Source organism: Balaenoptera borealis (genome assembly GCF_965194805.1).
Source record: "Balaenoptera borealis genome assembly, chromosome: 1".
NCBI lineage: Eukaryota > Metazoa > Chordata > Mammalia > Artiodactyla > Balaenopteridae > Balaenoptera > Balaenoptera borealis.
This window is the reverse complement of record NC_138860.1, coordinates 87,858,313-87,886,058: the sequence shown is the minus strand read 5'-3', so window position 1 is coordinate 87,886,058 and position 27,746 is coordinate 87,858,313. Positions and strand designations below refer to the sequence as shown.

General features: G+C 37.6%; 2 protein-coding genes across 4 annotated transcripts in view; one reads left to right on the top strand and one right to left on the bottom strand.

Annotated features, from left to right (window-relative positions):
* CHD1L (chromodomain helicase DNA binding protein 1 like) overlaps positions 1 to 7,308 on the top strand; it is a 52,427-nt gene extending 45,119 nt beyond the window's left edge. For 2 of the 3 annotated variants that reach the window (XM_082367449.1, XM_082367448.1), the window contains exons 20-23: positions 4,510 to 4,580; positions 4,685 to 4,799; positions 5,890 to 5,998; positions 6,953 to 7,308. In XM_082367449.1, the coding sequence (XP_082223575.1) occupies positions 4,510 to 4,580; positions 4,685 to 4,799; positions 5,890 to 5,998; positions 6,953 to 7,031 (374 nt within the window). In that variant the 3' untranslated portion in view covers positions 7,032 to 7,308. Of the gene's footprint in view, positions 1 to 114; positions 857 to 4,509; positions 4,581 to 4,684; positions 4,800 to 5,889; positions 5,999 to 6,952 lie in introns of those variants that run through there. The other variant, XM_082367447.1, reaches the window with a different exon arrangement.
* The window catches only part of FMO5 (flavin containing dimethylaniline monoxygenase 5), a 254,114-nt gene that overhangs the window by 104,331 nt on the left and 122,037 nt on the right, over positions 1 to 27,746 (bottom strand). The window contains exon 2 of the mRNA XM_082367579.1: positions 14,428 to 18,082. The gene's annotated coding sequence lies outside the window, so the exon portion shown is untranslated. The remainder of the gene's footprint in view (positions 1 to 14,427; positions 18,083 to 27,746) is intronic.

Here is a 27,746-nt window from a genome sequence, read left to right as displayed (position 1 = left end):
GTCCAGCCTTCCTGAAGGGAGACTCTGGCACACCATTGGAGAAAAAGAAAAATATGAGTTTGCTTGCAGCAGAGGTGGTAAGAGAAACTTTCCCAGCATCAACCCTCCCCACAGGGAAACACTTCGAGGGGCTGATTTTTCTGGCAGAGGCACCCAGCTACCCTCACCAGGTGGAACACAGCTGGAAAAACCTGTTTCTCTCCACCAGCATCTGGAGTACTAAGGTGGGAGCTCCACGACTGTGGGAAGGAAGGATATTGGGAAAGAGGCAGATAAGAATTTCAAATCAGTAGGAAGTTCACTCAGGGACCCCTGGGGGGTACCACCCTGGGGATCTCCCTACCAGGTGTGTGGGCACTCCCAATGCACCAAGTGTTAAACCCACACCTCCCCCCAACTCTGCTGCTGGCTCCCTGTGCTTGCTCTGCAGTGTGTCCATGAGAGCGAGCTCTGCTAGACCAGGAGCCCACTCAAAACAGGTCCTGTTGATGGGCAGGGAAGAAACCACAAACTTGAGTTATAGCACCACCTTCTGGGGAAAAAAGGTGTGCAGCCAACCTGGTGAATTGTAGGAATCAGAGAAGACACAAAAGCTTAAACATTTGGCCACAAGACAGAGCAAGAAGAGTGGAGCACAAACACATAGGAAAAACTGAGATAATACCAAAACCATAGAACATAATACCCCATCTGCTGAAGGTAATGAGCACAGAGTTTAGGATGTATCTGCTACTTCAGATTCAAAAGCACCAGCATGTACCAGGAATATGAAAAATCAAGGAAATATGGCATCACAAAAAGAAAATGACAGTTCTCCAGCAACCATGCTCAAAGGCACCGAATATTATGATCTAACTCACAAAGAATTCAGAATAGCAGTTAGTTATAAAGAAACTCAATGAATTTTACAAGAAGACTCAGGCAACTCAGTAAAATCAGGAATAAAATATGTTAACATAATGACTTCCTTTCAAAGAGATTGAAATTTAAAAAAAACAAACAAATTGTAGAGCTGAAGACGTCAGTGGATGAGATGAAGAATGCAATAGAGGGCAGCTATAGCAGGGGAGACCATATGGAAGAAAGAATAAGTGACTTCGGGAGATAGGAATTTTGAAATAACACAGAAGAGACGAAAGAACAGAAATTTTAAAAGAGCGAAGCAAGGCTATGTGAGTTATGAGATTGAAACAAGAAAACACAAATATCAGAATAATTGGGCTTCTAGAAGGAGAAGGGGACAAAGAGTTTATTTTAAGAAATAATAGCTGAGAACTTTCCAAACCTGGGGAAAGACTTGGACATACATGTCCATGAAGCTTATAGATCACCCTGTAATCTCAATGCAAGAAGACCTTCTCCAAGACACATTATAATGAAACTGTCAAAAATCAATGATAAAGAATCTTAAAAGAAGCCAGGGAAAACAAGAATGTAACCTACAAAGGAACCCCTATTAGGCTATCAGCAGATTTCCTAGCAGAAACTCTACAGGTCGTGAGAGTGGAATGACATTCAAAGTGTTGAAAGATCAAAATTTCCAGCCAAGAATACTTTACCAGCAAAGTTATCTATTGGGTATGAAGGAGAACTAAAGGCTTTCCTAGGCAAACAAAAGCTGAGGGAATTCACCACCACTAGACCTGCTTTGCAAGAAACGCTGAAAGGAGTTCTTCAAGCCAAAATGAAAAGACACTAATCAGTGACATGAACACATATGAAAGTACACAGCACACTGGTAAAGGTAAAATATATAGACTCAGATTTAGAAAACTAACTCAGTGTTAGGATGGTGTGTTAACCACTCAACTATAAAGTAAAGGTTAAAGGAGAAGAGTAGTAAAAATAACTATAGCTACTATAAATTGCTAATGAATAATATAAAAACATAAAAAGGTAAATTGTGACATGTATAATATAAAAGGGAGTAGTAAAAGAGTGGAGCTTTTATAGGCAATTGAACACTGTTCTATGTCTCATGTAAGCGCCATAGTAACCACAAAGCAAAAACCTAGAGCAGATCCACAAAACACAGAGAAAGGGGAACCAGAGTATACCACCACAAAAAATAACCAATTTACAAAGGTAGGCAGAAAACAGAGGGAAAGAGAAACAATGGAAATACAAAACCACTGGAAAGCACAAGATGACATTAGTAAGTCCTTACATATAATTACTCTAAATGTAAATGGATTGGGGACTTCCCTGGTGGCGCAGTGGTTAAGAATCTGCCTGCCAATGCAGGGGACACGGGTTCGAGCCCTGGTCCAGGAAGATCCCACATGCTGCGGAGCAACTAAGCCCCTGTGCCACAACTACTGAGCCCGTGTGCCTAGAGCCCGTGCTTCACAACAAAAGAAGCCACCTCAGTGAGAAGCCCACGCACCACAGTGAAGAGTAGCCCCCACTCGCCACAACTAGAGAAAGCCCACGTGCAGCAATGAAGGCCCAGCACAACCAAAAATAAATAAATAAATAAAATCCAAATGGATTGAATTCATCAATCAAAAGGCACAGAGTGGCTAGATGGATAAAAATAACAAGACCCAACTATATACTGCCTATAAGAGACCCACTTGGGCCTTAAAGACACATGTAGACTCAAAGTGAAGAGATGGAAAAATACATTCCATGCAAGTGGAAACTAAAAGAAAGTGGAAGTAGCTATATTTATATCAGACAAAATAGACTCTAAACCAAAAATGGTAATAAGAAACAAAGAGGTTATTATATAATGATACAGGGATCAATTCATCAAGAAGATATAAGAGTTGTAAACATATATGCACGTAACATCTGTGTACCTAAATACATTAAGCAAATATTAATAGATATGAAGGGAGAAATAGACAACAATACAATAATAATAGGGGACTTCAATACTCCACTCTCAGTGATACGTAAATCATCCAGACAGAAAATCAACAAGGAAATGATGAGCTTGAACCAAACATTTGACCAAGTGGACCTAACAGGCATCTATAGAACATTCCATCCAACAGCAGCAGAATACACATTCTTCTTAAGTGCATGTGGAACATTTTCAAGGAGAGATCATATGATAGAGCAAAAAACAAGTCTTAGCAAAATAAGACAATTGAAATCATACCAAGTATCTTTTCTGTTCACAATGGTATGAAACTAGAAATAAAACGAGGAAAGCTGGAAAATCTACAAGTGTGTGGAAACTAAACAACACACTCTTGAACAACCAATGGGTCAAAGAAGAAACCAACAGGGAAATCAAAGAATATTTCAAAAAAATGAAAATGGAAACACAACATACCAAAACCTATGGAGTGCTGCAAAAACAGTTCTGAGAGGGAAGCTTATAGTAATAAATGCAAATATTGAGAAATTAGAAAGATCGCAGATAGTCAACCTAACTTTACCCCTCAAGGAATTAGAAAAGAGGAGTAAATTAAGCCCAAAGTTAGCAGAATAAAGGACGTAAAATTCAGAGCAGAAATAAATGAAAGAGACCAGAAAAACAAAAGGTCAATGAAACTAAGAGCTAGTTTTTCAGAAAGATAAACAAAATTGATAAACCATTAGCAAGACTAAGAAAAAGAGAGAAGACTCAAATAAAACCAGAAAAGAAATTATAACTGACCCTACAGAAATACGTAGAATCATAAGAGACTACTATGAATAATTGTACACCAACAAATTAGATAACCTAGAAGAAATGGATAAGTTCATAGAATCTACAACCTACCAAGACTGAGCCAGTAAGAACTAGAAAGTCTGAACAAATCAATGATGAGTAAAGAGATTGACTTAGTAATTAAAAACCTCCCAACACAGGAAACTCCAGGACCAGATGGCTTCACTGGCAAATTCTACCAAACATTCAAAGGAGAATTAACATCAGTCCTTCTCAAACTCTTCCAAAAAATTGAAGAGGAGGGAACACTTCCAAACTCATTCTATGAGGCCAGTATTACCAATATCAAAGCCAGATTAGGACACTACAAGAAAACAAAACTATAGACCAATATCTCTGGTAAACATTGATGCAAAAATTCTCAATGAAATATTAGCAAACCTAATTCAGGAACTCATTAAAAGGATTACATACCATGACCAAGCAGGAATTTTCCCTGGGATGTAGAGATGGTTCAACATACACAAATCAATAAATGTATGCACCACATTAATAGAATGAAAGATAAAAGTGATCATCTCAATAGATGCAGAGAAATCATTTGACAAAATACAACATCCTTTCGTGATAACATACCCTCTGCAGATTGGGTATAGAAGGAACATACCTCAGTATAATATAAAAGGCCGTATACAACAAACCCACAGCTAACATTATATTCCACAAGAATTGAAAGCTTTTCCTCTAATATCAGGAACAAGACAGGGGTACCACTCTTACCATACTGGAGTGGATTTGGAAAAGGCAAGACATAAGGAGGATTCAGAATAGTCCTTCCTCAGGGATCTCATTCTGTAGTGAACTTTGTCTTCTTTCTGTTGCTCCCTTTTGTTTTACCTCAGATTTGAGTTTGGGAGGTGTCCTTTTATTTCCTATTGATGATAAAGAGTCAAGAAACAAAGGGCAAGATTTGGTAAGTAAAAAACCACATCAGTTTATCAGAGCTGAACTTTGACTCCCATCACCTCCCCTTGAAACTACTCCTGCTCCCACCCAGTTAATGATTGTTCCTCCTAGTTGGCCTTGATTGTGGCCCAGCACCGTGATCGCGCCAATGTCCTGTCTGGCATTAAGATGGCAGCCCTAGACGAGGGCCTGAAGAAGATATTTTTAGCAGCAAAGAAAAAGAAAGGTAAGCTCTTCCACTTGTGCTCAGGGATAGATGAATTTCTGTTCCCAAGCATATGATGTGATTTTTAAAGGGAGGTAAGAAATGTCAAGACCCCATTCAACATACATGGTAAAGGTAAGCCCCAGTATGAGAGATCACAGAAGTAACAACCTCCCCATCTTGTATTTGCAAAGCCCTTTTCCTTTCTACATCACTTTTGTATCCATTATCTGTGTGGACCGCCTGCATCCACTTGGCTATTTGTATCATTTTACAGATGAGGAAGTAAAGGACCAGAGATGAAGTAAACTGGTCATAATACAGTTGTGAAATGCCTCTTGGAGAGTCCCAGTCCACATTAGCAGACAGTTCTCTGCCAAAAACCCGACTTCAATTTTGTTTCTAAGCCCAGTGTGTCTCAGAGTTTCTTGAACTGATTGACTTTTTTTTAAATAAATTTATTTTATTTTATTATTTTTGGCTGCATTGGGTCTTCATTGCTGCGCATGGGCTTTCTCTAGTTGCAGTGAGCGGGGGCTACGCCTTCGTTGCGGTGCAAGGGCTTCTCATTGCAGCGGCTTCTCTTGTTGCGGAGCACAGGCTCTAGGCGTGGGGGCTCAGTAGTTGTGGCTCGAGGGCTCTAGAACGCAGGCTCAGTAGTTGTGGCACACAGGCTTAGTTGCTCCACACCATGTGGGATCTTCCCGAACCAGGTATCAAACCCATGTCCCCTGCACTGGCAGGAGGATTCTTAACCACTGCGCCCCCAGGGAAGTCCGCTTGACTTGTTGAAGAATCTTTGCTTATTTTAATTACATCTTGATCATTGATTGTATTTTATTTCCATAGTACCTACTTATTTCCAGAGCCTGTAGGTCCTTGTGTTCAATAGAATTAATTTAATTTTCCCCTATTACAACCCCTCCCCAGAATATTTTTGACATTATAATCATATGCTTTGAGTGGGACACACCAAGATTATATACATTTTGTTCATTGGAAACCACAGAGTGACTCAGAATATGTTATTATCTCCTGTGTATATTTTATACACATTAATCAATTTGATGAATGAAGACATCATGATCTTTTTTTTTTTTTTTTTTAACAGCAAGTGTCCATCTTCCACGCATTGGACATGCCACAAAAGGTTTTAACTGGTATGGTACTGAGCGACTTATTCGGAAACACTTGGCCTCAAGAGGCATCCCAACTTACATGTATCCTTTTGTTATCCTGATGGTGTGCACTTCCAGCTCAAAAGGGGAAAATGTCTTGCATTTTTCTGGTGTCATTATTTAATCCAAGGTCAAGTCTTCTTCTGCCATGTTTTTCAGTCTACCCCTCTTCAATGAGAAAAAACTAAGAAGCATTTTCTAACTTGTATATATCCGAGGAGGTAAATATACCCAAGCATTTCTGGGTGCCAACAGCTAAATTAAAAGATATATGAAGAGGGGAATTAATTGAAGAATTGCCATTTGCTAACATACTGAATCTTATTCACATCAATTCTCTGGAGATCCTTCAGGCCCATAGACCAAGGCCTGATTCTAAGAACTTCACTCTGTTCACTAAAATAAGCAAACAAGCAAACAAACAAGTGAACTGTTTTATTTCTGAACCCATTCAATGTATTCTTAAGGAGCAGTGTGAAATTCATTTTGACCATGAGGATATAATCTAGTTTTGCTGGACTAGTATTTTCTTCTAATGACCTGCTTGCTGTATAAGTTAACATTGTTTGGACTATACTGAGTCCAGAATTACTAGAAGAAGCTGAATTGGCCCCCAAGTGCTATAATTATACAGAAACTTCATCTTTTTACTTAGATACTTACTGAAATTAATTCACTCAGTGGTGGTTTATTTAAACCACTGTAAAAACTTAGCAGAGAAGTTATGTTTTATACACTTGCACAATTCAAGCAGTATCAAAAGAGTTTTAGTATATCAGATAATTCTACAGTAATAAGTACTAACAATATTGGAAAGATTTATGATATGGTAAAAAGAAACTAAGGCATGCTACTTCTGGAGTGGTTATTTCAATAATTACTAAAGAACTAGTAGTTTTGGTAAAGTTGATTTTAGTAGATTTAGTAAAGTTGATTTTAAAAACTTTTAAAGTTTTTTAAGTGATCAAATATATATTCCTTGACCATCCTTATCAGCTACTACTTTCCTAGAAGCAAGGCTGCCATCCTTCATCCACAGGCCTCATCTTCCTCCTTAGGACAGCTGGTGCCTTAACAATCGGCTCAGCATCAGATCCAGCCTTCAGCAGCCAGCTGAGATGTTTGCTCAAAGCTACTGTAATTGAATATTTCAAAAAGGAATCAGGATCTGGTGGGCCTCTGAGCTACTCTGTTTTCTGAATTCTAATTTTGTTCTCCTGGATGTGCTACTGATGTGCTACGTGTAATACAGGGATGCACGAGATAGTTGGGAAAATCCTTTGGCAGCTTGCCAGGGCCCCAGTTTGCACAGCTATTATTTGCCTAATAATAAATACATTTTCTATCTCTAATGGTTTCTTTGCTTTCTTTCCCCTCAATCTAGTTTTCGTCCCCTCCATCAGACTGATTTCTTTATAGTGAGAAAGGTGAATGGATTAAGGAGAAAGGAAAGGTAATAGGAGAACAGGGTGGCTCTAGGGGAAGGACGCACCTTCAGCCAATTCGTGCTTTGGAAAGATAGGTCTCCGAGGGGAAAGGCTGAGAAATGAGATTCCTGATCCAGACATGTGGAGCCCCTCCTGCCCTTCTCTTCATCCTGCTCAGCATTCAGAGCTAGAAGAACACATGTTGGCCCAGAGGCCTGTCAAATGTGACTTCAGAGAAACCAGAGGATCACTCCCCCTCCCACCGAATCAGTTCAGCTTCAAGAAATAAGGGAACTGTGGAAATGGCACAAAGCTGACAGCAAATGTCAGACTGGGGAGGGCAGGGGGCAGAGATCCACAGGAGGAGTCTTAGGAGGAGACACCCATGTAAGCTATGGCTTTTCACACCTTGTACATGAAGTCTCAGTCTTGGCTGACTAGCCTCAGCCAGCCTGATTGCTGCTGCTTTGAGGCCATAAGTCTCAAGAGCTGGGACCATGACCTTCTAAGGAGAGTAGTGCTGTTGGCACCTGGGTTGTACTGTTCTAGTTGACTCCCCCTCGGCTCCTTCACCCTTCAACAATTTAGCATCTGTTTTGAAGACCTATTAGACCCTAAATTCACGATTCCTTAATTTGTTTTTCCTAAAATTTCTTACTTTCATTTTTATTGCCTCCTATCTATTACTCTTAACCACCAGCCCTTGACACATGGGTGATTATAATAACTTTAACCTCTTGACTGGCATCTTAAGTCTTAGAAGCAGAATTGGAACTCCAAAAAGGGAGAATGTAGAGGAATCTAAGCTAATGCATAAGTAAGCTGCCGGGCCTTCAAAAGCAGCCAGAGTCCAAACAGGTGAGGTATAAGCAGATGCAAAGAAAACTTGATTGTCCGAAAGCTGTATACCCTCCTGAGAAGCTGTACTTCCTTTGGATATCAGAGTGCCTAGGGCTAGCTGTAGATGTTTCTGAACATCTGCGAGGGGCATCAGAGCGGGGAACTCACCCCCAAAGGGAGTATAACAGACATTTTTAGGGACACAGATATTTTTTTTGAAAAGAAAGGGGCTTCTTTTCACCCTATACTGTCCCACTTGCTCCAACTGTATGGGCCTTTTCTCTGGATGAAGGCCCTGGGCCATGGCTGTCTGCCCCCTGGTAAACTGGGCAAAACAACACGGAAAGAGATCAGAAAACTCATGTAGCGCTTTCTCCCTTAAACATGAGGTCACCTGTTAGTGGCCGCCCCCTGCTTTCCTTTCTGACTTCTAGCTCATCAGTCAAAAATGCTGCTCTGCTTTATCTCCGTATGTCTTTCCTGTCTCATAACCCCTTCACTCTTCCCATCAAAGGGTGTCACTGTCTGGGAAGGAAGAATGAGAGAAGCTACCTACTTTGTTTATCCCAAGGGTTCTGTCCCATTTCTTCCACAGCATCTTTGATGCCATCTGGCCCTCCCCTCTGAGGAGGCCAAGATAGGGCCAAGAGGACAATATAAGATTGTTTTCACTGATGAGCCTTTGTGGAGAAGTTTGTACCATAAACATCAATTTTAAAAAGTCCTGCTTATTGAGATAGTGAGGAACTTAAACTTGAAATTTTCTTTATGTACAATCTTACATATTTTCTTGATTTTTAATAAACTTTCCTTCACTTTGTAACATGCCTATTGTTTAATTTTTTGTCCCATCAATCTAAACTACATTCTAAGTTAATTAATCCTCTTCAAGTATAGCTTGAATCACCCATTTTAGAGCCCTGAACCATCTCTAGGCCAGTGTGTTATCTCCAACCCGCTATTGTCCCCTATCAAATCTGATTCTTTAGGAATCCAGAAAAATCTAACCTCTCTGTGGTTGAACTACAAATGATAATTGGGTTTATGGCACTTAATTTGTTGACATATTATACTCATTGGTATATTTATTTAATTATTGCCTAAATACTAAGGCCTTTGAGAAAGGTGATTTCTCATTTATTTTCCCTATCACACAAATCAATTAATAGGTACTCAAATATTGAATTGAAAATGGTATGTGGATAACTGGCTAGCAAGTTGGGAAAAGTATTAGACTTCCTGAATATATCATAAACTCCAGATGGCTTAAGTACTTAAATGTAAAACTTGAGAATATACAAACTTGTCATTTTTATGGCGTCTGACTAGCAACTGGCCTTTGAAGCTTCTCCCAACTCTCACTCAAATACCAGTGGCATTAAGGTGAAGACTCACAACCACACTGAAAATAAGACAACCAACCAACTAAATGCCAGAACATGAGAGGAAATGACACTAGTTATAAGACAAAGTTGAACTGAGATTTCATTTTAGGAAGCAAAGATTGCTTAAAAACCTAGGACCAGGGCTTCCCTGGTGGCGCAGTGGTTGAGAATCTGCCTGCTAATGCAGGGGACACGGGTTCGAGCCCTGGTCTGGGAAGATCCCACATGCCGCGGAGCAACTGGGCCCGTGAGCCACAACTACTGAGCCTGCGCGTCTGGAGCCTGTGCTCCGCAACAAGAGAGGCCACGATAGTGAGAGGCCCGCGCACCGCGATGAAGGGTGGCCCCCGCTCGCCGCAACTAGAGAAAGCCCTCACACAGAAATGAAGACCCAACACAGCCAAAAGTAAATAAATAAATACATTAATTAATTAATTAAAAAAAAAAAAAAAAAAAAAAAAAACCTAGGACCTTCATCAGCCAGAAAGTGAACAATGATCCTTCTATCCTTTCCTTCCCTTATGTTAACAAAAAGGTCAGCTGCCCCCTTCCCCCATGTCTGCTGTGAACTCTGTCCCCTCCAGCCTTCTCAAGAATGTTATTCTACCAATTACTTTCTCTTATATATTCAGTTTGTTCTTTAAATTAGAATCTTTCCATTGACTTATAAACAAGGTCAAGTCACTCTCATTAAAAAGAACTCCCGGGCTTCCCTGGTGGCGCAGTGGTTGAGAGTCTGCCTGCCGGTGCGGGGGACACGGGTTCGAGCCCTGGTCTGGGAAGATCCCACATGCCGCGGAGCAACTAGGTCCGTGAACCACAACTATTGAGCCTGCGCGTCTGGAGCCTGTGCTCCGCAACAAGAGAGGCCGCGACAGTGAGAGGCCCGCGCACCGCGATGAAGAGTGGCCCCCACTTGCCGCAACTGGAGAAGGCCCTCGCACAGAAACGAAGACCCAACACAGCCAAAAATAAATTAATTAATTAACTTAAAAAAAAAAAAGCAACTATACTCCAATTTAATTAATTAATTAATTAAAAAAAAAGAACTCCCTAGGGACTTCCCTGGTGGTCCGGTGGTTAAGAATCCGTTTTGCAATGCAGGGAACGCTGTTTCAATCCCTGGTGGGGGAACTAAGACCCCACATGCCACAGGGCAACTCAGCTCACGTGCCACAACTACTGATCCCATGCACTCTGGAGCCCGTGCGCCACAGCTAGAGAGAAGTCTGCACGCCACAGCTAGAGAGAAGCCTGCACACCACAACAAAAGATCCCATGTGCCACAACTTAGACCTGACGCAGCCAAAAATTTTTTTACATAATAACAAAATTTTTTAAAAGAACTCCCTAAATCCTCATTCCCTCCCCCGTCACAGCCCAACCTCCAAAGAGTTGTCCCATCTACAACTGCTTTTGTTTCTTCACCTCCTGCTGCCTCTAACCCACACCATTCTGACTTTCTGCGCTTTCACTCCACCAAGAAAGTCTGTGTTAAGAATGACCAATGACCTCCAAGTCACTAAATCCAAAGAACATTTTTCAGTTCTCATCTTGACCTCTGAGCAGAGTTCAACACTATCCACTGCTTCCCTCTTTTTGAAACACTATTGCCTTGGCTTCTGTGACAAGATACTCTTCTGTGACACAATAATCCAGGAACTTATCTTTTATCATCTTTGCACAGTTTTCCCCCATGGTCTTCTTTTTACCTAGTGTATTAGTTTGTTAAGGCTGCCATAACAAAATACCACAGACTGGGTGAAAACAAGAAATGTATTTTCTCACAGTTCAGGAAGCTTGAAGTCCAAAATCAAGATGTCAGAAGGGTTGGCTTTTTCTGAGACCCCTCCCCTTGGCTTGCAGATGGCCACCCTCTTGTTGTATCCTCACAAGTTGTTTCCTCTGTGCGTGCATACCCTGGTATCTGTATTTCCAAATTTCCTCTTCTTACAAGGACACCAGTCAGATTGAATTAGGTCCCATCCTAATGGCCTGACTTTAACTTAATGCCTCTCTAAAGGCACTGTCTACAAATACAGTCACATTCAGAGGTACTGGGGATTAAGGCTTCAACACATGAATTTTGGAAGACACAGTTCAGCCCCAAACACCCAGCCATTAAATGTTGGAGTTCCTCACCATAAAAGACCCTGAATTGTCAAAACAATCCTGAAGAAAAAGAACAAAGCAGGAGGCATAACCCTCCAAGACTTCACACAATACTACAAACTGACAGTAATCGAAACAGTATGGTTTGGGCACAGAAACGGACATATGGATCAATGGAACAGAATAGAGAGCCCAGAAATAAACCCACACACCTATGGACAATTAATCTTTGACAAAGGAGGCAAGAATATACAATGGCAAAAAGACAGTCTCTTCAGCAAGTAGTGTTGGGAAAGTTGGACAGCCACATGTAAATCAATGAAGTTAGAACACTCCCTCTCACCATACACAAAAATAAACTCAAAATGACTTAAAGACATAAATATAAGACATGACATCATAAAACTCCTAGAAGAGAACATAGGCAAAACATTCTCTGACGTAAATTGTACAAATATTTTCTTAGCTCAGTCTCCCAAGGCAATAGAAATAAAAACAAAAATAAACAAATGGGACCTAATCAAACTTACAAGCCTTTGCACAGCAAAGGAAACCATAATCAAAACAAAAAGCAAACTACAGAATGGGAGAAAATATTCGCAAATGATGCAACCGACAAGGGCTTAATCTCCAAAATATACAAACAGTTCATACAACTCAACAACAACAAAAAACAAAAAACCCAATCGAAAAAATGGGCAGAAGACCTAAAAAGACATTTCTCCAAAGAAGAAATACAGATGGCCAATAGGCACATGAAAAGATGCTCAACATCACTAATTATCAGAGAAATACAAATCAAAACTAAAATGAGGCACCACCTCACACTGGTCAGAATGACCATCATTAAAAAGTCTACAAATAACAAATGCTGGAGACAGTGTGGAGAAAAGGGAACCCTCCTACACTTTTGGTGGGAAAGAAAATTGGTGCAGCCACTATGGAAAACAGTATGGAGGTTCCTCAGAAAACTAAAAATAGAATTACCATATGATCCAGCAATCCAACTCCTGGGCATATACCCAGACAAAACTATCATTTAAAAAGACACATGCACCACTATGTTCATAGGAGCACTATTCACAATAACCAAGACATGGAAACAACCTAAATGTCCATCAACAGATGAATGGATAAAGAAGATGTGGTACATATATACAATGGAATACTACTCAGCCATAAAAAGAACAAAATAATGCCAATTGGAGCAAGATGGATAAAAATAGAGGTTATCATAATAAGTGAAGTAAGTCAGAGAAAGACAAATACCATGTGATATCACTTGGTATTTGTTTTTATTTTTGGCTGTGTTGGGTCTTCGTTGCTGTGTGCGGGCTTTCTCTAGTTGTGGTGAGTGGGGGCTGCTCTTCATTGCAGTGTGTGGGCTTCTCATTGTTGTGGCTTCTCTTGTTGCAGAGCACAGGCTCTAGGCACGTGGGCTTCAGTAGTGTGGCACATGGGCTCTAGAGCACAGGCTCAGTAGTTGTGGTGCATGGGCTTAGTTGCTCCACAAATGTGGTATCTTCCCAGGCCAGGGATTGAACCCATGTCCCCTGCATTGGTAGGCGGATTCTTAACCACTGCACCACCAGGGAAGCCCCAAAAAGGTCCTATTGTATAGCAAAGGGAACTATATTCAATAGCCTGTAATAAACCATAATGGAAAAGAAAAAAAATAAAATTTAAAAAATTACATTTAATAAAAAATAATAATAAAATGAGAGATTAACAACTTGAGAATTGATAGTGTTCATAGAGTACTAAATAGAATGGATAAGAAGAACCCATACCTTAAAAGAGAAGAACCTGTACACCTAGGCACATTATTGTATAATTTCCAAAAGTCTCAGAAGGTTTGTCACAAAAGACCCATTTTAAATATACTTTTGGAGGAATTATTCAAATAAGAGGAATAAAACCAGCAGATACTCCCTGGACAACATACTACCTCGCTAACTTATCTTACTCCCTCATCGTGCTTGAGGAACTTAGTATATCTGAGGATCTTTTATTATTCATATACATTTGAATGACTTTTTGGCTAAATCTGAAATTTGTTTCAAAGGTCTTTTCTTCAATATTTAAAAAATAGTACCACATTGTCTTCTTGCATATGCTGTTGCAGTTGAGAAGTAGAGGGTATGGCAGGGATAAAACCAAGAAGTGGTCTCCCTTTTTTAGAGGGAACATATAAATACCAATTTGACAATCCAAAACAAACAAAGAAATCAGGTAAGGAGGAAGAAAACTGACAGAGATTGATGTAAAATATAACACAGTAGAAGCAAATCAGTATGTAATTAATTACTAAGTGTAAATGGACTACATTGCCAGTTAAAAGACTAAGCTTATCATATTGCATAAAGCAAAACAAAAGAAGCAAACAAAACAAAATAAAATATGTAGAGTTACATACTCAAGACACCAAATCTGACTGTATCATTCCCTGCTTAAAATTTTCAGTAACTCTCATCACTGATAGGGTTCACAGCATCACCTCGATTCACTCTGACTTAGAGTCAGTCAACCAACCTCTCTAGCCTTATTTTCCTTCAGCTACCTTTTTTCATTTGTTCCAATAACACCAAACACTCCTAGTTCACTGCATTCACCATTTGTTTCAGGATTCTGTGTCTTTATTTATACTGTTTTCTCTTGACACACCTAACCCCTTCTTCAGAGTATTAATTCATGCAAAAGGACTTACTTTAGTTATCATTGCTTCTGGGAACTGTCCCCTAACCTACAAGAATATTCCAAATGCCTTTCTTTTATGTTTCCCAAGGCACCTTGTACATTCCCCCAATCACTCTTCTTACCTTAAAAGATCAGGAGTAACAAATAGCAGAATTAGACCCAATAGGCCTCATGTTGGAATTATCAGATGTAAAATATTAAAAATATATATACGACATTTGTAGAAATAAGATTGAACTGAAAATATGAACAAAAATGAGAGATTATAGTAAACGACCAGGCAGACTAGAAAAATAGCCAAATAAACTTGTAGAAATGAGATATAAAATCACTGAAATTAACTCAGTGGATGTGTAGGCAGAATAATGGTCCCCCAAAGATGTCTGTGTCCTAATCCCTGGAGCCTATGAATATGTTATGTTACATGAAAACAGGAATTAAGGTTGCAGATGGAATTAAATTTGCTAATCAGATTTCCTTAATGTAAAGAGACTAATACTAGATTATCTAAGTGGGCCCAATATAATCACTTGGGTACTTAAAAATGGAAGAGGGAGGCAAAACAGTCAGTGTCAGAATGATGGATGTGATTTTCAAACTGGAGGAAGCAAACCATCAGCCAAGAAATGTGAACAATTTCTAGAAGCTGAAAATGGTGAAGAAGCAGATTCTTCTCTAGAGCCTCCAGAAAGAAATGCAACATTTGACTTTAGCCCGGAGACCCATTTAGAAATTCTGAACTATAGAACTGTAAGATCATAAATTTCTATTGTTTTAAACATTGTTTAAATTTGTGGCAATTTGTTACGGCCGCAATATGAAACTACAATGGGTTAATCAGATTAGACACAATAAAAAGAGAATTGGTGGAATGGAACATAGGTCTAAGAATGTAGTAAAGAGGGACAAAGATGGAAAATATGAAATAAGAGAATAGGGATAATGGGTGAGATGTAATAATCAATTTGCTGAAAATTCAATGGCTGAAATATTCTAAAATTTATGAAATATATTAATACTTAAATTTCATGAAGCAATGATTCCCAAACAGGGAATGAATAAATAAAAAGAAATCCACATGTAAACATATCATAGTAAAACTTCAGGGCACCAAAGACTAAGAGAAGATCTTAAAATAGACATAGAGAAAAAAACAAAACAAAACAAAAACAACCAACCAAACAGATAACCTTCATGGAATAAAATTTATACTATGAACAAATTTCTCAACAGCAAATGGAAGGTTAAAAATAGTAGATTAATATCTTCAAATTGCTGAAAGGAAATAACCTAGAATTGTTTACTTGGTTAAAATATCATTTAAGAATTAAAGCAAAATAGATATTTTCAGGCAAATGAATATTGCAACACCAGGCCCAAAATACTTTACAGGAAAGCTCTACTAAATCACCCAGAAGGTCATTCCCTTTTTGTATATACTCCCTTTTGTATAGAGGATAGATAAAGAGGTGGTATCCCTGATTCATTTCATGGGGCTAGTATAACCTTAATAAAACAAAGCCAATACAAGCAAGGAAAATGATAGGCTATTCTTACTTATGAACATAAGTACAAAAATTCTAAATAACATAAAAACAAATCAAATCTAGCAACGTGTATGAACTAATTTGGTTAAACTGACTTTGTAGTTAACAGATTAGTATTAAAAATCTATTCTCATAACTTAGCAAGTAAAAAACTTAAGACTTATCTGCCAACTGAGTGCATTGTCCTACATATTTTAAAATGATTTTTTCCTCAACCTTTTACAATTATCTTGTCCAAATGTAATTTGACATCAATTTTTTGGTGACTCATCTTTAGTAAATCTTTCCAAAGACACCAAATTTTTCTACACATTTTATCAGTTTATCTGACATTTCTGGCATATAACAGGTGGGAGCAAAGGTGCTGATTCTCAGCTAATATTCAACGTACAAGAGCACTACTGGTTAACACTGAAAAACTTCCACACCAGTTAGTAAAGAGAAACTCTCTACTTATTTAGATTATAAGTTGGAAAGGGACATCAACATGTGGCAGCATAAGATATTCCTCTTTTTTAATCCCCCTCATTAATCAACAAATTGGACATCCATAATGAACAAGGTCGCCTCTATGAGGGTTTCCAGATCTTGTACCTTTCCCCAAGGGATCCAAGGGGAACCTTGCCCACCAGTTCAGCCAGTAGCAGAGGGACATACCTCCATACAAACTGTGGAACCAGCAGAGCCAGTGAGACTTCCTGGACGCCTCTTGCTACTGTTGAGCAAGAATTAGGTGAGTGCTGAAGTGGCCAGATACTCACCCACGAGAGAGAACTTGCAGAGTCCAGCCCTCCTGAAGGGAAAATACAATACACCACTGGGGAAAAAGGAATAAAATACAATTGGCCTTTGAACAATGTGGGGGTTAGGGGCACCCACCCTCTGTGCAGTCGAAAACCCGTGTAGAACTTATAGTTAGCCCTCCATACACTTGTGGTTCCTCTGTATCTGCTGTTCCACATCCATGGATTCAACAGATCTCGGATCATGTAGTACTGTTGTATTTACTATTTTAAAAATCCACATATAAGTAAGTGGACCCACATAGCTGAAACTCATGTTTGAGTCAACTGTGTATGAGTGTGGTCACAAGGGAAGCAGGAAGAGAAACTTTCCCAGTGCTACCCATCCCCCCAGAAGGCCCTGACTGGGGCTGATTTATCAGGCAGAGGGGACACCTCTCAATTACCTGGGTCTTGTGGCAGTGAGTCTTACATTCAGGGGTCCCATAGAACTGTAACAAATGGAGAAAGAGTTCTTAACCAGCTGCCAGTAAGATGAACCCACAGCCTTCCTGTGAAAGGAGCCAATTAGCTTATCTTCACAGCTGTGGCCTTAGGGGTAATCTTCTAATTAAACACATTAGTGGAAAGAAGGAACTAAAGACTGGAGTGGAAATACATAAAATAGAGACTAAAAAGAAAATAAAAAAAGATGAATGAAACTAAGAGCTTCTTTTAAAAAAAAAAAACAAAACCCAAAACCAAAGAAGCAAACCTTTAGTTAGATATACCAAGAAAGAGAACTCAAGTGAAATTACAAAGAAAGAGGATACATTACAACTGATAATCACATAAATACAAAGGATAAGAGAATACTATGAAAACTATATGTCAAAAAATTGGACAACTTAGAAAAAAATAGTAAATTCCTAGAAGTGTATAACCTACCAAGACTGAATCATGAGGAAACAGAAAATCTGAACAGACCAATTGTTAGTAAGAAGATTAAACAGTAATTAAAAACCTCCTAACAAAGAAAAGTCCAGGACCTGATAGCTTCACTGGCAAATTCTACCAAAATGTTTTATTTTAAAGATTTATTTTATTGATTGATTGATTGATTGATTGCTATGTTGGGTCTATGTTTCTGTGCTAGGGCTTTCTCTAGTTGCGGCAAGCAGGGGCCACTCTTCATCGCGGTGCGCGGGCCTCACACTATCGTGGCCTCCCTTGTTGCGGAGCATAGGCTCCAGACGCGCAGGCTCAGTAGTTGTGGCTCACGGGCCCAGTTGCTCTGCGGCATGTGGGATCTTCCCAGACCAGGGCTCGAACCCGTGTCCCCTGCATTAGCAGGCAGATTCTCAACCACTGCGCCACTAGGGAAGCCCCTACCAAACTTATAAAGAAGAATTAACATCAATCCTTCTCAAACTCTTCCAAAAATAAAAGACGAGGGAACACTTTCAAACTCATTTTATGAGGCCAGTACTATCTTGATACAAAAACCAGACAAGGACACCACAAGGAAAGAAAATTACAGGTCAATACCCCTGATTAACATAGATGCAAAAATCCTCAACAAAATAATAGCAAAACAAATTCAAAAATACATTAAAAGAATCTTACACAATGATGAAGTGAGATTTATTCCAGGCAATGGAAGAACAACTGAATGGTAGATGTTGAATCAATGCAATATACCATATTAACAAAACGAAGGGTAAAAACTGTATGATCATCTCAATAGATGCAGAAAAAGCATTTGCCAAAATTCAAATCTATTCATGATAAAAACTCTCAGGGACTTCCCTGGCGGTCCAGTGGTTAAGACTTCACCTTCTAATGCAGGGGGTGCAGGTTCGATCCCTGGTTGGGGAGCTAAGATCCCATATGCCTCAGGGCCAAAAAACCAAAACATAAAACAGAAACAATACTGTAACAAATTCAATAAAGACTTTAAAAAAAAAAAAAAAAAACTCTCAACAAAGTGGGTATGGGGGAACATACTTCAGCATAAAAAGTCACATATCTCGTAGTTTTGATTTGCATTTCTCCAATAATTATTTAATAATTATTTCTCTAATTATTAGAGAAATGCAAATCAAAACTACAGTGAGATATCACCTCACACCAGTCAAAATGGCTATCATCAAAAAATCCACAAACAGTAAATGCTGAGAACCCTCCTACACTGGTAAGAATGTAAATTGGTACAGCCACTATAGAGAACAGTATGGAGGTTCCTTAAAAAGCTAAAAATAGAACTATGATATGATCCTGCAATCCTGCTCCTGGGCATATATCTGGAGAAAAACATGGTCTGAAAGGATACATGCACACCAATGTTCATTGCAGCACTGTTTACAATAGCCAAGACATGGAAGCAACCTAAATGTCCATTGACAGAGGAATGGATAAAGAAGATGTGGTACATATATACAATGGAATACTACAATGGAATGAATAGAATGAACATAATGTACATATATACAATACTACAATGGAATGAATAGAATGAAATAATGCCATTTGCAGCAACATGGATGGACCTAGAGACTGTCATACTGAGTGACGTAAGCCAGACAGAGAAAGAAATATCGTATGATATTGCTTATATTTGGGATCTAAAAAGAAATGATACAAATGAACTTATTTACAAAACAGAAACAGACTCACAGACTTAGAGAAGGAACTTATGGTTACTGGGGGGAAGGGTGGGGGAAAGGGATATTTAGAGAGTTTGGGATTGACATGTACACACTGCTATATTTTAAATGGACCTACTGTATAGCATAAGGAACTCTGCTCAATATTATGTAACAACCTAAATGGGAAAAGAGTTTGAAAAAGAATATATACATGTATATGTATAACTGAATCACTTTGCTGTACACCTGAAACTAACACAACATTGTTAATCAACTATACTCCAATATAAAATAAAAAGTTAAAAGAAAAGCCACACATGATAAGCCCACAGCTAACATCAATCTCAATGTTTAAAAGCTGAAAGCTTTTCCACTAAGATAAGGAGATGGACAAGGATGCCCAATTTGCCACTTTTATTCAACATAGTATTGGAAGTCCTTGCCAGAGTGTGTAAGCAAGAAAAAGAAATAAAAGCCATCCAAATTGGAAAGGAAAAAGTAAAACTGTCTCTATTTGCAGATGACATGATCTTATATACAGGAAACCCTAAAGACTCCACCAAAACACAGAACTAATAAACAAATTCAGTAAAGTTGCAGGATACAAAATCAATATACAAAAATCTATTGCATTTCTATACACTGATAAATGCTCAGAAAGAGAAATAAAGAAAACATACCCATTTACAATTGCATCAAAAAGAGTAAAATACCTGGGAATAAATTTAACCAAGGAGGTGAAAGACCTGTACACTGAAAACTATAAGATATTGATGAAAGAAATTGAAGAAGACACAAATAAATGGGAAGATATTCTGTGCTCATGGGTTGGAAAATTTAACATTATTACAATGATTATATAGCCCAAAGCAATTTACAGTTTTGATGCAATCTGTGTGAAAATTACAATGACATTTTTTCACAGAAATAGAAAAATAATCCTTAAATTTGCATGGAACCACAAATAACTAAATAAGTGAATAACTAAAGCAATCATAAGAAGAACAAAGCTGGAAGCATCACACTTCCTGATTTCAAACTATATTACAAATCTATAGTAATCAAAAGAGTATGATATTGACATGAAAACAGATGCATAGGATGATGGAACAGAATAGAGACTGTTGGCACCAAAAACAAAGGCAACAAAAGCAAAAGTAAATAAGTGGGACTACATCAAACTAAAAAGCTTCTGTACAGGAAATCATTAACAAAATGATAAAGGAACCTAGAGAGTAGGGGAAAGTTTTTGCAAATCATATATCTGATGAGGGGTTAATATCAAAAAAATATTTTAAAAATTCATACAACTCAATACAAAAAAAACACAAACAATACAATTAAAAAGTAGGCAGTGAAACTGAATAAACAGTTTTCCAAAGAATACATACAAATGGCTAAGTGGTTGATGCAAAAGTGATCAACATCACTAATCATCAGGGAAACACAAATCAAAACCACTGTGAGATATCACCTACATCTGTTAGAATGGCTACCATCAAGAAGACAAGAGATAACAAGTGTTGGAGAGTGTGAAGAACAGGGAATCCTTGTGCACTGTTGGTGGGAATGTAAACTGGTACAGCTACTGTGGAAAACAATATGGATGTTCCTCAAAAATTTAAAAATAAAATTACCATATGGCCTAGCGATCCATTTCTGGTTATATTTTTAAATACAAAATATCAAAGAGGAAAATAGGGAATCTTGACATTTGCAACAACATGGATGGACTGTGAGGGCATTATGGTGAGTGAAATAAGCCTGACAGAGAAAAACTAATACTGCATGTATTACTTATATGTGGAATCTTAAAAGAAAAAAACCCTCAAATTCAGAGAGTAGAAAAATGGATGCCAGGGATGGAGGCTGGGAGAAATAGGGAGAGGTTGGTAAATGGGTACAAACTTTCAGCTACAAGATGAATAAGGTCTGAAGATCTAATGTAGACATGGTGACTATAGTTGATAACACTGTATTATATAATCAAAATTTGCTAAGAGAGTAGAATTTAAATGTTCTCACCAAAAGGAAAAAAAAGATAAATATGTGAGGTATTGGTTGTGTTAATTAACTAGTTGGAGGGAATCCTTTCATAATGTATGCATATATCAAATCACCACAATATACACTTAAAATATCTTACAGTTTTATATATCAGTTATACCTCAATAAAGCCAAAATTTAAAAGAAAAAAAAAAGGATAAACGTTATTCACCTGGAATAAGATTAAATATATTAGCTGTCTCAATAGATGGGTGATGGGGAGCTAAATAGAATATACGATTTATTTTTATAGTCCTATATAGAGATACGTAAATGTAGCAAAGAAAAAAAATCCCTGACAGAAAAACAGAACCAAAAGTAAATGGTAAATGTAGTAGGTTAAATTACTGGTGTCAATGCTTACCCTTCACAGTATCCACATCCTCACCCCTGGACTTTGGGTTGGCTATATTACCTGCTTCGATAAATGGAATGTGGGTAGAGGTGACAGTCTGCCATTCTGAGCCTCAGTCTTGAGACCTCAATTCTTTCTAGTTGCCTTCTTTCCCTGTGCTATCACCCTGTGATCTTCCAATGAGTAGCTGTAATCCTGTTAGCCTATACCTTAGTGGAACACATATGAAGCAAAGCTATACTTGGCTGACCTGCAGAACTTAGTGAGAAGCAGGGCTCCCTCAGCTAAAGCAGAGGACTTGCAGATCCATGAGTGAAATAAATGCTTATTGCTGTAGACCACTTAGAGTTTGTGGTTATTTGTTATACATCAAAAATTAAAATAATACAGGACTTCCCTGGTGGCACAGTGGTTAAGAATCCACCTGCCACTGGACACGGGTTCAATCCCTGGTTTGGGAAGATCCCACATGCCACGGAGCAACTAAGCCTGTGTGGCACAACTACTGAGCCTGCACTCTAGAGCCCCGCAAGCCACAACTACTGAGCCCATGCACCACAACTACTGAAGCCCACGTGCCTAGAGCCCATGCTCCGCAACAAGAGAAGCCACCACAATGAGAAGCCTGCGCACCACAATGAAGAGTAGACCCCACTCGCTGCAACTAGAGAAAGCCTGCACACAACAACGAAGACCCAACACAATGAAAATAAATAAATAAATTAAATTAATTAAAAAAAATTAACTAATACAAACAATGAGAAAACAGCCATTTCATTTTAACAATTGAGATAGTAGGTATGATGAAAATGAAATATCTAGCTCGCTCATAAATTTGATCCCAGAATCATAATATGGTTTGCACATACTTGGAAATAAGTCAACTAACATTTGGGTTGTCACCCAGCAAGAATTGCACAGGTGCTGAACAACACTGTATTAAATGGCAAACTACTTCCCTTATTATAATAAAATAATAATATATGGAAAATACGTGCCAAAGAAATACTAACAGCAAGAATCAGGATTGGCAAATGTTAATTTTAAACAAAATATAATTCAAGAGAAAGCATCAAAGAAAATTACCTCACAGTGATAAAAGGTATAAGACAAATATAACTGTCATTAACTGTCTTGTACTTATACTACAGTTTTAAATTGTTTCTCTTGCTATATCTATCTAGATATATATCATAGTTTTATATGTCAATTATGCTTCATTAATGCCAAACTTTAAAAAAAAAGAAAAGAGAAACTTAAGTCACATGAAATAAGATTCACTAGACCAAATTACATATATATGGCATAAATTGAGGTAATTTTCTATGTATTAACATATCAAAAGGGGAAAAAAGCATAAGATTATCACCATAGATGCCACAAAAGTCTTTAACAAACTTCACTAATCATTTTGATTTTTTAAAATACTCAAATTAGGAATTGATGGATACAGCCTAAACATGATAAAATATATACACCTTACTCCTACAGCCAATATTTTACTAAATGGGAAAACACTAAAGCCATTTCTACTAAGGTCAAGAACCAAGAAAGATACCTATTATCTCCTCTACTATTTAACATTGTCCTGGAGGTTTTAGCCAATGTAACTAAAAAGAGAAAACAGTTAGAGACATAAGAATTGGAAAGATGATGTTAGACTATGTTAAAAGGTGATATGAGAGTTTAACAAAATAATCAACTATAAACTCAGGCAATTAAAAAGTAAAAACCCCCAGTAAAGCAGCAATATATAAAAATTTAACATACAAATTCAATAGTCTTCATATATACAAATGATATATGATTAGAAATCATCAAGGAAGAAGAACACATTTAAAATTCTAACAAAAAATACCTATACACTGGAAAGTATAAAACATTGATAAAGGAAAGTGAATATCACTCAAAGAAATGGAAAGATATCCCATGCTCTTAGATTGGAAGAATTAATATCATTAAAATGGCCATACTACCCAAAGCAGTCTACAGATTTAATGTGATCCTTATCAAAATACCCATGACATTTTTCACAGAACTAGAACAAATAATCCTAAAATTTATATGGAATGATAAAAGACCCAGAATTGCCAAAGCAATTGTGAAGAAAAAGAACAAAGCTGGAGGCATAACCTTCCAGACTTCAGACAATACTACAAAGATACAGTTATCAAAACAGTGTGGTTTTGGCACAAAAACTGACATATAGATCAATGGGACAGAATAGGGAGCCCAGAAATAAATCCACACACCTACAGTCAAGTAATCTTTGACAAAGGAGGCAAGAATATACAATGGGGGAATGACAATCTCTTTAGCAAGTGGTGTTGGGAAAGCTGGACAGCCACATGTAAATCAATGAAGTTAGAGCACCCTCACACCATACAGAAAAATAAACTCAAAATGGCTTAAAGACTTATACATAGACATGATACCATAAAACTCCTAGAAGAGAACATAGGCAAAGCATTCTAGGACATAAATTGTACCAAAGTTTTCTTAGGTCAGTCTACCAAGGCAATAGAAATAAAAGTAAATAGAAATAAATGGGACCTAATCAAACTTAAAAGCTTTGACACAGCAAAGGAAACCATAAACAAAATGAAAAGACAGCCTATGGACTGGGAGAAAATATTTGCAAATGATGCGACCAACAAGGACTTAATTTCAAAAATATACAAACAGCTCATACAACTCAATATCAAAAAATAAACGACTCAATCAGAAAATGAGCAGAAGACCTAAATAGATATTTCTCCAAAGAAGCCATATGGATGGCCAGCAGGCACATGAAAAATGCTCAACATCGCTAATTATTAGAGAAATGCAAATCAAAACCACAGTGAGGTATCTCCTCACACCACTCAGAATGGCTATCATCAGAAAGTCTACAAATAATAAATGCTGGAGAGGGTGTGGAGAAAACAGAACCCCACTACACTGCTGGTGGGAATGTAAACTGGTACAGCCACTATGGAAAACAGTATGGAGGGTCCTTACAAAACTAATAATAGAGTTACCATATGATCCTATGATCCCACTCCTGGGCATAGATCCAGAAAAGATGAAAACTCTAATTTTAAAAGATACACTCACCCCAATGTTCATAGCAGCACTATTTACAATAGTCAATACATGGGAAAAAAACCCAAGTGCCCATCAACAGATGATTGGTTTAAGAAGATGTAATATATATATCACACGATGTAATATTACTCAGCCATAAAAAAGAATGAAATATTACCATTTGCTGCAACATGGATGGACATAGAGAATATCATACTAAATGAAGTAAGTCAGAAACAGAAAGACAAATATGATATCACTTATATGTGGAATGTAAAAAATAATACAAATGAATCCATATAGAAAACAGAAACAGACTTACAGACATAGAAAACAAACTTCTGGTTACCAAAAGGGAAAGGGATAGAGGGGAGAGATAAATTAGGAGTATGGGATTAACATAAAAACTACTATACATAAGGTAGATAAGCAACAAGGATTTACTGTACAGCACAGGGAACTATATCCAATATCTTGTAATAACCTATAATGGAAAATAATCTGAAAAAATATATAGCTGAATCACTTTACTTTATACCTGAAACTAACACAATATTGTAAACCAACTATACTTTAATAAAAAACAAATAAAATTGCAACAATAAAAATAAAATACTTAAGAATAAAATCAACACGAAAGGAGCAAAACCTATACAAGGAAAACTTTAAAATACCCCTAAAAGATACAAAAGCATATTTGAACCAATGTAAACACATTGAATAAGATACTTGAATAAGTCAATATTACAATGACCTTAGTTTCCCCTTATTTATATATTTAATGCAATCCAAATAAAAATACCACATTGTTTCCCAAGAGTTTCATACTAAATTTCACAGTATTTAGTGAAGAAAGCCTAAATAAGAAAAGCAGATTTAAAAGTATAGGATAAAGTCTCTATGAATAAATGTGTCCTACTGTTACATTGATTGACAGACAGAATAGAATTGAAAGTCCAAAACGAAGTCCTAAAAATGTAATGAAAATTAGTATGATTACAGTGGAATCTCAACTTACTGGAAATGATGGAATTTATAATAAATAGTATTGGGACAACCAGATAACCATTTGGAGGAAGATAAAATTGGAACATACCTCACACAATACACAGGAAAAAGTAACAAATGAATCAGATCTAGATGAGAAAAACAAATACTGTATGATTTCACTTACATGTGGAATCTAAAATACAAAACAAATGAACAAACATAACAAAACAGAAACAGTTATAGATACAGAGAACAAACAGCGGTTTGCCAGAGGTGGGGGTGTGGTGATGGAAGGAAAGAAATAGTTGAGGGAGGTTAAGAGGTACAAAGTCCCAGTTGCAAAATAAATGAGTCACGAGTACGAAATGTACAGTGTGTGGAATATAGTCAATAAATGTGTAATATCTTTGTATGGTGACAAATCATTGTGATCATTTTGAAATGTATAGAAATATAGAATCACTATATTGTGTAACAGGAACTAATATAGTGGTGTAGGTCACTTATACTTCAAAAACAAACAAACAAACTCATAAAAAGAGATCAGATTTGTGGTTACCAGAGGTGGGGGAGGGGGGACAGGGAACGGGGAATAGGATGAAGGGGGTCAAAAGATACAAACTTTCTGTTACAAGATAAGTACTATGGGTGTAATGTACAACATGAGAAATAAGATTAACACTGCTGTATGTTATACATGAAAGTTAAGAGAGTACATCCTAAGAGTTCTCATCACAAGGAAAACTTTTCCTATTTCTTTAATTTTGTATGTATATGAGATGATGGATGTCCACTAAATTTACTGTGATTAAAATTTCGTGATGTATGTAAGTCAAATCATTATGCTGAACACCTCAGATTTATATAGTGCTGTATATCAATTACATCTTAATAAAACTGGACAAAAACAATGAAAAAATATAAATACTAGAAAAAAGTGAGAGAATGCCTCTATAAGCTGTGTGGGTTTTTTTTTTTAAACATCTTTATTGTAGTATAATTGCTTTACAATGGTGTGTTAGTTTCTGCTTTATAACAAAGTGAATCCGCTATACATATACATATATCCCCATATCTCCTCCCTCTTGCGTCTCCCTCCCACCCTCCCTATCCCACCCCTCTAGGTGGTCACAAAGCACCGAGCTGATCTCCCTGTGCTATGCGGCTGCTTCCCACTAGCTATCTATTTTACGTTTGGTAGTGTATATATGTCCATGTCACTCTCACTTCGTCCCAGCTTAACCTTCCCCTTCCCCGTGTCCTCAAGTCCATTCTCTAGTAGGTCTGCGTCTTTATTCCCATCTTGTCCCTAAGTTCTACATGACTTTTTTTTTTTTAGATTCCATGTATATGTGTTAGCATATGATATTTGTTTTTCTCATTCTGACTTACTTCACTCTGTATGACAGACTCTAGGTCCATCCACCTCACTACAAATAACACAATTTCATTTTATTTTATGGCTGAGTAATATTCCATTGTACATATGTGCCACATCTTTTTTATACATTCATCTGTTGATGGACACTTAAGTTGCGTCCATGACCTGGCTATTGTAAATAGAGCTGCAATGAACATTGTGGTACATGACTCTTTTTGAATTATGGTTTTCTCAGGGTATATGCCCAGTAGTGGGATTGCTGGGTCATATGGTAGTTCTATTTTTAGTTTTTTAAAGAACCTCCATACTGTTCTCCATAGTGGCTGTATCAATTTACATGCCCACCAGGAGTGCAAGAGGGTTCTCTTTTCTCCACACCCTCTCCAGCATTTATTGTTCCTAGATTTTTTGATGATGGCCATTCTCACCGGTGTGAGGTGATACCTCATTGTAGTTTTGATTTGCATTTCTCTAATGATTAATGATGTTGAGCATTCTTTCATGTGTTTGTTGACAATCTGGATATCTTCTTTGGAGAAATGTCTATTTAGGTCTTCTGCCCATTTTTGGATTG